The following is a 13086-nucleotide window of genomic DNA, read 5'->3' on the forward strand; positions in this document are numbered from 1 at the left end:
AGAGTGGCCAGACAGTGAAAGTTTGCAAAAAAAGCACCAGAGGGACTCTCAGATTGTCAAAAACAATCTGATAAAACCAAGATTGAACTGTTTGGCCTCAGTTCTAAGCATCATGTCTGGAGGACACCAGTCATGATGGTTGTTGTTCCTCCCATCTCCACACAGAATCTCTGGAGCTCAGCCAGAGTTCTTTCTTGGTCACTTCTCTCTTAGTTTGGCTGATAGAAGTTATGTGTTGTCTGTAAATCTGAAATCAAGAAATGCTAACGCAGAGTTTTTGTCCATCTATGCCAGGTTTTTAAAATCGACTGAATTCTCAGGTTTTGCTTTGTACAACCCAGTTCATTTGAAGTGTACAGCAGTGAAACAGGTGTTTTGTCTAATTCGGCAGTTCCTCTTTAAGAAGCGAGTGATAGATGATATATACCGACCACAAAGTAAAACACACCTCCTTCTTGTCGTGTTTCTGCCTGTCCATCATTATTCATGTTATATGAGGTACAGTCGCAGTCTCAGCTGATAAAGCTCATCATCCGTTATTTCCGAGTGACGCCTAAGATAAGATAAGATAATTAAACATATCAGGTTCAGTAAGTGCTATCTGACCAGGATGACATCACTAAAACCATCCAATCAGGAGTTACCTGTCAGCTCACGTCACGTAAATATAGAAACCACTGTACATTGTTTGACTCTTTGTCCAATGTTTGATTTTAATCAGATTCTACACAAATGTACAGACTTTTTATTTTTCCCTGTATCCTTGTCTGACGTCCTCTGGGTTTACTCAGTTTGTATTTCAGGGTCTCCTGCTCCAAGAAACACTTTCCTTGTTGTTGTCTGAGATACTAATAGTGTAAATGTTGTGTGTTGGGTTTCGCAGGCAGCTACAGCAGCAGCAGCAAGCAGAGCTGGAGGTTCACCAGAGAGATGGACTGACTGCCTACGACCTCTCCCAGGTGACCCCTCTGCTCTAAAACTACTCAGGAAGATGCCTCCTGATTCTTTTGAATTTTAGTTGAAATGAGTGGAGTAATCACTAAATAATCTAAATGTAAAGGTGATGCATCATACACCTTCATGTGAAGAGATGTGCCTTGTATTATATTGCATATTATATTGAATTAACATATAACAGTATGAAACTGTATACGAAAATAACACATTTCTTTGTACTTGGATGTGACTTTGTGTAATTTATTTGCTTGATACACAGGTTTTATACAAGAGAGGATTTTTACTGCATGGTTTGAAGTCCCAGGCTTAAAAAAAAAACAGGAATTGTCCTGTAATCACGGCTTTAGCAATGTTTGACAAAGCATCTTTTCCCTCTTGTTTGCCCACTCAGCAAAAAAACTGAACATATTCATTTGCATGAAACAGTGGAAGGAATCCCAGCGTGTGAGACATCTGTTTGTACTTGCTTGTGCCTGTGGATTGATTGTGTTATTGTTTTTTATACGCTAAATCAAGTCAACCCAAACAACTCATATGCCCTCCTTCACCCTCAGGTGCCTGTGGCCAGCGTCAGCAGTGGAGTCCACGAGGCAGGGAAAAACATCGACAAGACAGAAGCCCTGTTCTCCCAGGAGAGAGACCCACGCTTTGCTGAGATGTACACTGGCATCTCTGGCTGTACGACACAAACACACACACAAACACAAACCTCATACCCACATCCTGATAGCTGTTGGTTTAGCTTTGCATTTCTTTTCATCACCTGTGTGTGTGTGTGTAGCGGGAGATAAGAAGATGATGGTCCCCTCCTCTACAGCTGGAGGACAGCAGCTCTACTCCCAGAGCTCTCCTTTCCAGCAGGGACACTCTGGCAAAAGCTTCAGGTACGTGCTACTGTGATGTGTGTTAGTTCATGTAGCGCTCAGGAGGATGCAGCCGTAGCTCACTTGATTAGGCAGCTGGTGTGATAGCAGTGTGTCTCTCTCTGGAGGAAAGTGTAGCTTGACTTTTTTGTGTTTTTGTTTGTGTTTTTGTGCACACACAGTTCCTCTGTGATCCATGTCCCTGGTGTGAATGACATCCAGCCATCAGGCTCATCCAATCAGAATCTAGCTCAGATTTCCAGACAGCTCAACCCCGGCCAGGTGGCATGGTCAGGCAACCGGCCCCCCTTCTCTGGACAGGTAACACACACAAATACTCACACAAACAGTGTTTGTTGCTGAAGTAAACCATTATATCAATAATAAAGTTAGCAATCTCCGTGTCTGATGATTGCCAAACTAATTTTCTCTGCTCCCCCTGTACCCCAGACTCCTGTGTCTGGTGCCTGTTAACAGATGGACTTGTCTTACTGCCATGTTTCGTGTGTGTGTGTGTGTGTGTGTGAGAGAGAGAGAGAGATTCACAATCTCACTAAGGGAATGTGCTCAGCATATGTTTCTTAACAGGCTCATCTGTCTTACACACACACTCTGCTGCACTTGTCAGGTCATTCCACTGGACTGAATTCTTTGTTTTTCAGTAACCTCTAAATGCATCACAATAACTAGAGCCAGATGATATGAGGGGAAAAGAGGGTTGAATGTTTTCACCACCTCTAAACACAGCAGACATCAAGAACTAAGATCATACGTGGTTTCCATGTGCCTTGGAAAACCTGGATAACCTGCAGCTCCTCAGTGCAGTTACCCAATGTTGGAAAAGCCCATTTGCCCAGGCTGTTCTCAAAAACAATGAGTGGTCTTGGAAGAATTTTTGACTGTGCCATGAAACCATCAGGTTGTTTTTGAACCACAACCAGCTGCAGCAGTCACCATAAAAGCACGGTACTCGAAAGAGGGGCATGTGTTTGGACCATCCATTTCTGGTAGATGACTTTGTAACGTGAACACTTGCTACTGTATATCTTGTGATTGCAGTAATGAAAGTCAAATCAAGTCAGTTTTTATTTTTATAGCGCCAAAGTATTATCAGTGACATGTGATTAAATTATCACAAATCAAGTCAAGGCACCAAATCACAACAGGAGTTATCTCAATGCACTTTTCATATAGAGCAGATCTAGACTATACTCTCCCTCTCTTGTAAATTTCCTACAAGTGGGATAAATAAAGTCTATCTTATCTTATCTTATCTTATATTATAATATTTACAACAGTTCCCATCATGAGCAGCACTAGGCGACAGTAGAGAGGAAAAACTTCCATTTAATAGGCAGAAACCTTGAGCAGAATCAGACTCGGGGTAGGATGAGATTAAGAGGGAGAGAGAAGACAGGGGGAATGATAGCTATAAAAATAGTAATGACGATTATTATAGTAACAATAGTAATAAGACAAGCATTAAGACTTATACATTTTAAATGTAACAGCAGGTATTGAGCAGGATCATATGGGCAGCAGGAGGCATGCCATCACAGATCAGAAAAGTGAAAAAATAATTGCTGGTTTTAACTTTCCAAAGCTGTAAAATCCTTCCTTGAAGTATTGTAATCCCACACGCTGCCTAGTGTTTTGGCCAGAAACCTTGAACACCCACTCATGGGTCAAGCTAACTTTGCACTTACAAACCTCTGTTAGATGTTAGAGAATCAGGAAATACAGTTCATCAAAAAAAAAAAAAACCCTCCCTAAGCGTTCCAATTAAGATTTAATTTTAAATAAATCTTTCCAAATGCTTGTTTCTTGTTTCTAAGCAACAGCAAACCCAGAAATTAGTCCCCTGGATTCATTATTGTAGGAATTAACCATTTTATGCCTGAACATAAAGTGGCCTTTTACATTGTTTGCAAAAAACATTCCCTGCTGTGTTACATGTAAACAGCAGCTGGATCAAACTCATTTGGCAGAACACATTTATCAAACAGCAAAATAGATTAATTTTGTTTTTTGTCCAAGTAATGGGAACAATATAGATGTGTCAGATTGTTTTTCATTGGTATAAAAAATGTGTATTAAGTAATTTACCTTAATTACAAAGAATATTCAAACTTGAAAGTTTTTTTTGCACGTTCCATTTCCAACGGTGTTATAAATAAATAACTATACTTTGTTTTCAGGAAACTTGGTTAAAATAACATAAACACACTGATCTATGAACCTTGTATCTTGTATCATACTGCACCTTGAGCTGACTATATATAACCCTGATTTACTCTCTATGTAACCATTATCTGTGCCTCTCCAGTCCAGCAAAGCCCAGTCCAGTCCATTTGGTATTGGCTCCGGCCACAGCTACCAGACCGACCCGGCCTCCTACAGTCCCCTGTCGTCACCAGCCACTTCCTCTCCCAGCGGCAACGCCTACTCAGGACTGACGAACCGCAGCACAGCTTTTGGTGAGACTTTGTCTTCATCTTTTATGTTGTGGAGGTTTGTGTCTCCCCGCAGACTAATCTTATGAACATAGTAACTGAGGAGCAACGTTACAATACCACTGAAAGTCTTTAAACTAAGATACTGAATTATCATTCAACCTTTTTGAAAAGGTCTGGTGGTGTTTTTCTAGTTTCATTTGTACATAAATGAGCAGACAGTGGTCACCTTCTCTGTGACCACTCAGCTGAGAAAGCACAACAAACAAAGGGAGGAAAAGAGATAAAATTATTTAAAGACATGGTTTTATCTTGTTGTAGAGGCCTTTGCGTGGTGGAAACCAGTGCTTCTTGTGTTGAAGTGTTGAAGTAAGCAGCTTCTCAGGTCTTTACTTTGTTATCAGCTCACTTGTTTTATGTGTGTTTGTTGTTGGTCAGGACAGTGCTGTCAGTTGTTGCTGGTGAAAAGTCTAGTCACCATCCAGTGACCTTAACACTTTAGATTTTTTTTTTTTTTTTAATATTAGTTTTTGAGATTAATGCGATCGTGTTTTCAGCAGGATCCCATGGTCGTATTTCTTGGAGTAGGCTGTGCAAAACTGGCCTTTACATTCACTAAACTGTTAATGCACAGATTTACACATGAGATGTCACCACAGTAACTACCACCTGGATTAGTCTATAGGCCCTGTGCCAGAGAATATATTTTGCACATTGTGTGGAATATAAAGTTTTACATGTGGTCACATCGTAGAAACGACCTGAGACAATGCTCGGACATCTGTGGTGTAGTTTGAGCATCATTTCCATAGTTCGACCTCTTTCCACTGTGAAGTGTGATACCATGTGGAAAACCGAGTAAGCTACAATTATGAGCTTTACCATTTTATAAATGTGAATATATGTCACATGTTGTAACCTCTGAACAATCTGATGTAACTGATGTTTTTAAGTCAGAAAGTTTCAGATGCCAAAGATATTCCACAAAATCCCCAGCTTCAAAACTTTGGTGTGCTGCTGAGCTCAGAGAGATCCATTTGACTGTTGTATCTGTGTCTGATTGTATAGAAGATGTTTATACAGTGTGTATCTAAATATAATTAATAACCACTGCACCTCACCAAAGGGAGAGGAAAGAAAAGAGACCAGGTTATAATCACCATGTATTCAGTCCACTTTAAGAAAGCAATTTCCTTGCTTTCAAGTCTTAGTGGCTTATTTTTGTCTAGAGGTAATTAAACGGGTGGAAGCCGAAGTCAGAATCACTCATTAACTGTTCCAGTCACCATTAATATAGATTATTCACTTTGGCCTTCAAAGCTTTTTTCCTCACCTCACACTGTGTTAACAGCTCATACACACCAGTCTCTTTATGACTGCCATGAATAACACAGCAAGGTTTCATCTGATAAGTGCGCCTGAACAACACAAAAAGTTTTTTTTCTGACACTAATGAAGTTGTGTTTGATTTTCTGCATTGAGTTGTGCTGTAATATGCTCAGAAAACCGCAAACTACTGATCATTATTAAATTCCAACTCAGACCCTGCCTACTTAGAAAGTCAATAGCAGTGTTTGATGGTGGTTTGTGAGTGTGGTTGTTGTGGTCGGCAGGGTGCATGTGAAGAGGGGTTTATGTGCTGTAAACACTGACAGCGCACACTTGAAAGTCTTCTGTTCTTCTGCTCAGAGAATTTGAATGCATCATTCTAGCAAAGTGATTTGGGTGAGGACCCGCCCCACAACCCACAGGACCCAAAGGATCTGCTGCCAATGTCCTGGTGCCAGACACCTCAGGACACCCCTAGAGGTCCTGGTCCATGCCCTGATAGGTCAGAGCTCTTTGGCAGCACAAGGACTTCACAATATTAGTCAGGCCCTACAGATGCTGGATCAGATCTTGGGAGTTATGGAGGCCAGGTCGACGCCTTGGGCTCTTTGTCGTGTTCTTCAAGACATTTCTGAGCAGTTTTGTGTTGTGGTGGGTTTGTCTTCCTGCTAGGGGAGGCTCCTGTTGCCATGCAGGCATGTGTGTTTGGTCTACAACATTGTTTAGTTGGGTGGTACGTGTCAAAGTAACATCCAGATGAATGACGGACAAGGATTCCCATCGGAACATTGTATTGTAACAAGATGATCAGTGTTATTAACTTCACCTGTCAGTGGTTTAAATGTTGAGGCTGATCTGTGTTTACATAAGTTTGTTGTCAGTGAATAATCACCGAAAAACTAACTAAATGGTCACAGTCTGGGGCCCTGCAGTCACAAGTTTGAGGATGCCAAAAAGTTTCTGGTTCCACCTTCTTCTTTGTCTTCTGTGCTAATAAACTAAATATCTCTGGGTCCTGGAATGTTAAGATAAGACTCTAGGATTTGTGAAGAGCATTTTTTTACCAAATGATTCATTGTGAAAATAATCAGCAGATTAATCAATATTGAAAATCATGTCTGCAATTATTGTTGAAAATGGATGTGGACCAACCGACTGACCAGCATTTTTTTTCCTAAAGCCACACCACTGGCTCATCAGCCAGCTTTCTGTTTGTTGTCCACTCAGCTTTAGGAATAAAGCATGTCCAGTATGTAACTATTTGATGGCCTTTAGAAACATTCTCAGCCAAATGGACGATCTCTCTCTCTCTCGCTCTCTTTCTCCAGGTTCATTCGTTTGTTTATTTCCTGTCTTTTCTACCTCCTCTGAGGCAGATTTTTATGTGTCCTACGTTTTTACTCATTCATTGTTCTCTCCCGCTTGTCAAACTGTTTGAAGGATGAAGCCAGTTGCAGCCAGTGCCGCTCATTTCATCACTCTGTCGTCGCATGAGCTTTCAGTGTTCATTTATGATAAGCTGTTGTTTTCCCTTATCTTGTCTGCTTTCCACTTCTTGTATACACAGTCATCCTCCTCTGTGTTTGGTTAATTACTTTTTCATGTGTGTTTTTGATTTTTTTTTTTTTTTTTTATACATCTTTCTTCTCTTCATCAGCGGCTCAGCCTCTCGCTCGTATCTGCACAGAGGAGCATTTTGTTTATTATTGTGAAACAGCAGGGGGAGGCAGACAGCTTATCAATCTGCTCTGCTTTAATGTACTCAGTCGACTCTCAAAACAGCCTCACAGGCGGAGTGCGGATATGTGCGTTCACGTCTCTGTGTTCATATCTCCTGTGCACAGTTAAGTGTGGAGCTGCTGTGCGAGCAGGAGAGAGATAGAAGGAAAAAGTCATAAAGCTCGTGCTGCTGCTGTTCTTAGGCTGTGTTAATAAAGAGAGAACCAGGCACATATTTGACTCAGGCCTGTATTAGAGACGGAACTTTATTCTTAAATTTCCCTGTTTTTATATGAATAATTGATCAAATTAAAATAAGAAGCTTTATTTTACTTATTTTATTTTATTTATTTGTGTATTTATTTATTTAGTCTTTTTCAGCCCTGATCCGGATCTGTGTTAATAATATGTATCTGCCAGCAGAGTCCAAACTAGGGATGGGCATTTGAAGAAATTATCTTTAATGATCATCAGGAAAATTAATGGTGAATTATTTATTAGTCATTACTTATAGTCCAATTATAGTCCAACAACAATCCTCTTAAACAAAGCCTTTAAGGTTGAACTAACAGAAAACAAAACAACAAAGATATCGAGTCAAACTCAACAAATTAACAAGCCAAAACTACAGCGCATGATATGAACACAACTGAGTCTTTTAGACACAATAAAAAAAAGTTATCAAACATATCAAATGTTAATGAAGTAATATGTGTATAATATTAGCCTATTTAGTTCAATTTTCCCAAACTTTATCTTTCTCTCTTTATGTTCACCTTCGATTTCTACGACAGCTCAAAGGCAGCTCAGTTTTCTCTGTTTAATTTTTAACTGCGCCTCCTGCTGGTTGCTGCCACATAGTGAAAATCACTATATTGCTTCAAGACACTCTACACAACCTCACTGATACAAACATATTGATTAAATTCCACGGGGTCGACAAAATTCTTAGCGATCAACAATTGATCATTGATTAATTATGCCCATCCCTTGTCCAAAAAACCTGACGACAAGCAAGTGTCAAACAAGAATGTTTTGTACGTTGCTCTCACCAACAAAGGTGTCAGAATCCTGAGTCTCTCACCGCTGCCCCATATAATTCTTCACACTCACACACTCTGATATTGATTCACATATGGAGCAACATGCTGCCACTGTAGGCAGCAGGCTGAGGTGGATGTAGCCGATACTGATCCATTAAAATACACCCTGATCTGCCCGTCCTCAGGTTTATCTAAGGACATCTCTAATTTCCTCCACGGTTGCCTTTTATCTTTGTGACTAATTGTTTGCAGGTGTGTCTGCTCTGCCACACGTTGATCTGGGTGTTAATGTTAGTGTCAGTGAAACTTAACACTTGATGCCGATACTTCACATTAAAAGACAGACATATTCTCTCCACCACTTTCACTGACAGTGGACTAACATGGTTAAAAAGTAACAGAAAAGTAGAAGCAGTTGGATTTATCAAGTGAATGAGAACAGAAAGTGTCCTCAGCAGATTGGTGACCATGACATGACTTATTGTTAGATTCCCGCTTGCAGTTTGTAACTGTTGGAGCTGGCTGCTCTGCTCTGATCCTGTCTGGGTGACAGTGTAGAGAGAGGTGAGTTCTGTCTTTCCTAAAACCCTGGCAGTTAGATTAACCCCAGGTTGTTAGAAGTGCCACATGAAATGTCTGATATTTTGAACTTTGGGTCAAAGTTAAGCACTCTGCACTTCTACCCACCTAAGTTGTACCGTGGATGTCATGAATCATACGAGAGCAACAGTGTTAGTGTGTTACATATTAGATGAAAAGTAAGGTGAAGCCTCTGGGCCCTCTGCAGCCGGCACAGCATGAAAGAGAAATGTCATCCTCCTCAGACAAGGATTTATCTAATGCTTGTGTTATGACTATAACAACTGCTCGGGCATCTGCCAGTGTGGGAGAAAAACCTATTAAACACTGTATGCTCTAAAACTGTGTGTTCTAAAACTTCTTGAAGTTCAACATCATTTGTTTTTCTTTGAGAATGTGAACCGTGACAGTTTGAAAGAGCTCCATCAACATCTCACAAATCATCATACTCACAGATTCTCTACTGGGAAATATTAGAGAATCTGTCAACACTTTATGTGTAGATGATGGCTTGCTGCAGCGTTTTCTAATCCGAGTATTATTATAAATCTCAGCAGGAGTCAACACCAAAGAGCGCTTACTCCCACAGTCCAAAGACATGCATTAGGTTAATTGGTGACTCTAAATTGCCCGTAGGTGTGAATGTGAGTGTGAATAGTTGTTTGTCTGTATGTGTTGGCCCTGTGATGGACTGGCAATACCCCGCCTCTCGCCCATTGTCAGCTCAGATAGGCTCCAGCCCCCCCCACAATCCTTAACAGATTAGTGCTATAGATAATGAATTCATTATTTTTTTCATTTACTCAATCAATAATTTAGTCTGTATAATGACAGAAAATAATGTCCCAACAGGGTTTCCCTCTGTAATGAGTTTTGTCTGACTAATTACAATAAGATTACAAGATTACAATAAGTAACATCACCAGAAGCTGAGTGCATTTTTGCTTTCTAATTCACGGCAATGGTTAATCAAAATTGTTGGTGATTAATTTTGTGTCTAATACAGTGGTGCAGGGATGTCCAACCCGGATGTTAGCATCACCCTGGTTCCCTCAATAAAAGGCTAATGGGATTTTTTCATTGGGTTTTGGATTATTACAGAAAATAAACTGTGACCAACTAAAGTTTCTGATCCTCACAGGTTTAGTTCATCAGATAATCTTCACAGATGAACACCACTGTTCTGATGTTTGAAACCTAAACACAATCTCCACAAGTAAAAAGCTTCTACAAAAGCCTTTCTTCTTAGAAAGTTAGTGATAGTTTGAAAGAGTGTGAGTATAAACACAACGAGGCTGTAAAGGTGGACTGGTGAGTAGATCAGTTTTCATGTTAACGTCCCCGACAACCTCTGTAGTCTCATTTAGACACTCGTTAGCAACCGCCTTTTTAAAATTGACACCTAAAATCTTTAAAAAATCACACATGGTCTACTATGGATTTATTTTATAAAACCTGAAAATGTCTTGAGCTTGTGTTAAAACCACAGACCTTATTTCAGACATTTAACCAAAAACCCATTGACTTTGGGACAAGGGAACAGGAAGTGCTAACATGCTAACTTACTTCCTGGTTTTTGGACTCATTCCTGCAGCTCTCTTATTATTTACTCAACTAATCGTTCAACACTAACTGAGATTATTTTACTTAACTGTTTAGTGAAACTTAATTATTTAAGTCTAATTGGACCTTTTTTCTTGCAGAGGTAGTTTTATACAAGACTGTAATCTTGTGTGTGTGTGTTTCCAGATGTGTCAGGGGAAAGCAGTCAGAGCGGAGCCCAGTTCCAGGGTCGTCCCAGCGAGGTCTGGTCCCAGTGGCAGAACCAACATCACTCCCAGCAGGCTGGGGAACAGCACACACACCCCAACCCCAGCCAGACAGAGGTCTTCCAGGTAACACACACACACACTCAGATAAAGGCTCTGCTGTGGTGTGTCACAGCGGTGTGTTGGGCCGCTGGCTGCCGACCAACATACACAGATATGTGATATGTCTGATAGGAGCTGCGTGTCCTCAGCACACCCCTGATCTCTGATACCTTCCCCTCACTGTGTCTCTGCAGGACATGTTACCCATGGCTGGAGATCCCACCCAGGGAACAGCCAACTACAACATCGAGGACTTCGCTGACCTTGGCATGTTCCCACCCTTCTCTGAGTAAAACCCCCTCCCCCCACACCTCCTCCTCTCTCTCTCTCTCTCTCTCTCTCTCTCTCTCTCTCCCCCCCCCCCCTCTCTCTCTCTCTCTCTCCCCCCCCAGAACTGGACTGATGTTTGCTGTCATCTCTCATGTTCTGTCTCATTTTTCCTGTATTGCTGGATCACCAACACACGGCTGACGTGCAGCACGGTGAATGTCTGGGTGCACTTGTCATTCGCACACATACAAACACAGTCCACACAAAGTTTGGCCTCCGATGCCTGCAGTATGTATCTGTGAAAATACACATACCTCATCGCTGTTAAAGAGGAACACTTCCTTCAGATGGAAGGACGCTGTTTGTCTGTCACCACAATGAAGGACATTGTCTCACGCTCTTTTTGACCGTTCATTGAAACTGAAGCTCTCTGCAGTCAGCGTCAGTATGACCAGAGGAGGTCAGTCAAGAGATTACAGCTGCATTTATCAGAGACTGGTATCCAACATTTTATACTTCCTCTCTTTTCAATCAAGCATCCATGCAGGTGAGCACAATTTTTGACTGTGCCAACTACAAATACTGAACACTGCAGCCAAGCATGTAAAGAACCATGTGTGCATCCACTGCTGTCTGTTTTGGAGTGTATTAGGGCTCGTTGATAATTACATCTGTAGTAAAACTAGGGTTGCAAATGGGTGTAAAATTCCCACTAAATTTCTGGAAATTCTCCAGAAACTTTCCATGGGGAGTTAAGCTGGGGGAATTTAGGAAATACTGAATTAGAAATTTAAAGTAATTTCTACAAACTGTTTCATATACAAACATTTTGTTTTGTCAGAAGCAGCAAACTAATACAAACTGTAAAAATTGACATTTTTGACTTTGATTTATTTGTGAGCAGAACTTAAATCGATTCTTTCACTGAACAATAAAATCACAGGAATGTTGAATAAAAAAAAACATAAACATGGTGTTAGCTAGTTTATATATAGCATATCTGATGTACTGACTAGTTAGCTACTGTATAAACAGATTTTGATTTATTATTTACTGGTTAAACCTTAACACTGTAGATCACATATATTTACCTCAGTAATATGATAATAATAATATAATTTAGCAAATTTCCAGTTTATTCCCATTAATTGCAACCCGAAGTAAAACACAGAGTGATTATATCATAAATATAAATTCCTCTTGAACTTTTACATAGCAATAACTTTTAATGATGGTTGAAAAACTAATGCTTGTTTCTGGACAGTTGAAATCTGATCTAAATATTTATTTATTGACTTTACAGGACATATGTTATTAGATGTTGTTTATATGTTATTTGATGTGTTGGTGTAGAGCTGACAGTTCTACCCCACAGTACATATTTCATTTAACTGTAAATAGTCCAAGTAACACCATGGTAATTAAACATTACTTATCTGTTGGGGAATTTATGTCTGTACCACTCCAGACAAGTTTCCCAAATTTATGAGAGTTGTTGCTCAACTGGGATTGTGACTGAGGAGAAACTGCACGCTGAACATTGTTGTTTGTTTCTTTGTGTGCGCTGTCAGTCTCTTTACTTCAGTAAATTGCAGTATATTGTAGTTAATATATATGTAGGTTAACACACTGTCACCCAGTGCAGACAGCAATGTGACAGTAACACACATTAGACCTGCTGGACACAGCTCACACCTATCAGTATATAATGTGACACAGAAGCTGTTTTCCTGTTATTAGAGGATATTACCAGTGCCAAATTATGGACAGAACCAGTCTGCTTTATGTTGAGCTGAAGTTCAACTCAATCACGTTCAATATGAGTCCAGACTTATTGTGTTAGTGTGCTGACTGTGTGCGCATGTACACATATTTTCACAATGACCAAGAGAGAACAGAATAAAGTGGACACGCAGCAGCTTTTTCAGTCTTTAGTCCCGTGTTCAGCCTCCGGTTTCAGTCCGGACACGATGTCCTCGCAGTACAATAGGACCAATAAGTG

At 40.4% G+C, this 13086-nt stretch overlaps 1 protein-coding gene across 2 annotated transcripts in view; it reads left to right on the plus strand.

Annotated features, from left to right (window-relative positions):
* Window positions 1-11173, plus strand: part of arnt2 (aryl-hydrocarbon receptor nuclear translocator 2) — a 51015-nt gene extending 39842 nt beyond the window's left edge. For both annotated transcript variants that reach the window (XM_018692873.2, XM_018692874.2), the window contains 7 exons: window positions 884-959; window positions 1512-1635; window positions 1739-1841; window positions 2003-2141; window positions 4147-4297; window positions 10693-10838; window positions 11009-11173. In XM_018692873.2, coding sequence (XP_018548389.1) covers window positions 884-959; window positions 1512-1635; window positions 1739-1841; window positions 2003-2141; window positions 4147-4297; window positions 10693-10838; window positions 11009-11107 — 838 coding nt within the window. In that variant the 3' untranslated portion in view covers window positions 11108-11173. The remainder of the gene's footprint in view (window positions 1-883; window positions 960-1511; window positions 1636-1738; window positions 1842-2002; window positions 2142-4146; window positions 4298-10692; window positions 10839-11008) is intronic.
* Window positions 11174-13086: the final 1913 nt, after the last annotated feature.

Source organism: Lates calcarifer, linkage group LG2, assembly GCF_001640805.2.
Source record: "Lates calcarifer isolate ASB-BC8 linkage group LG2, TLL_Latcal_v3, whole genome shotgun sequence".
Taxonomy (NCBI): domain Eukaryota; kingdom Metazoa; phylum Chordata; class Actinopteri; family Centropomidae; genus Lates; species Lates calcarifer.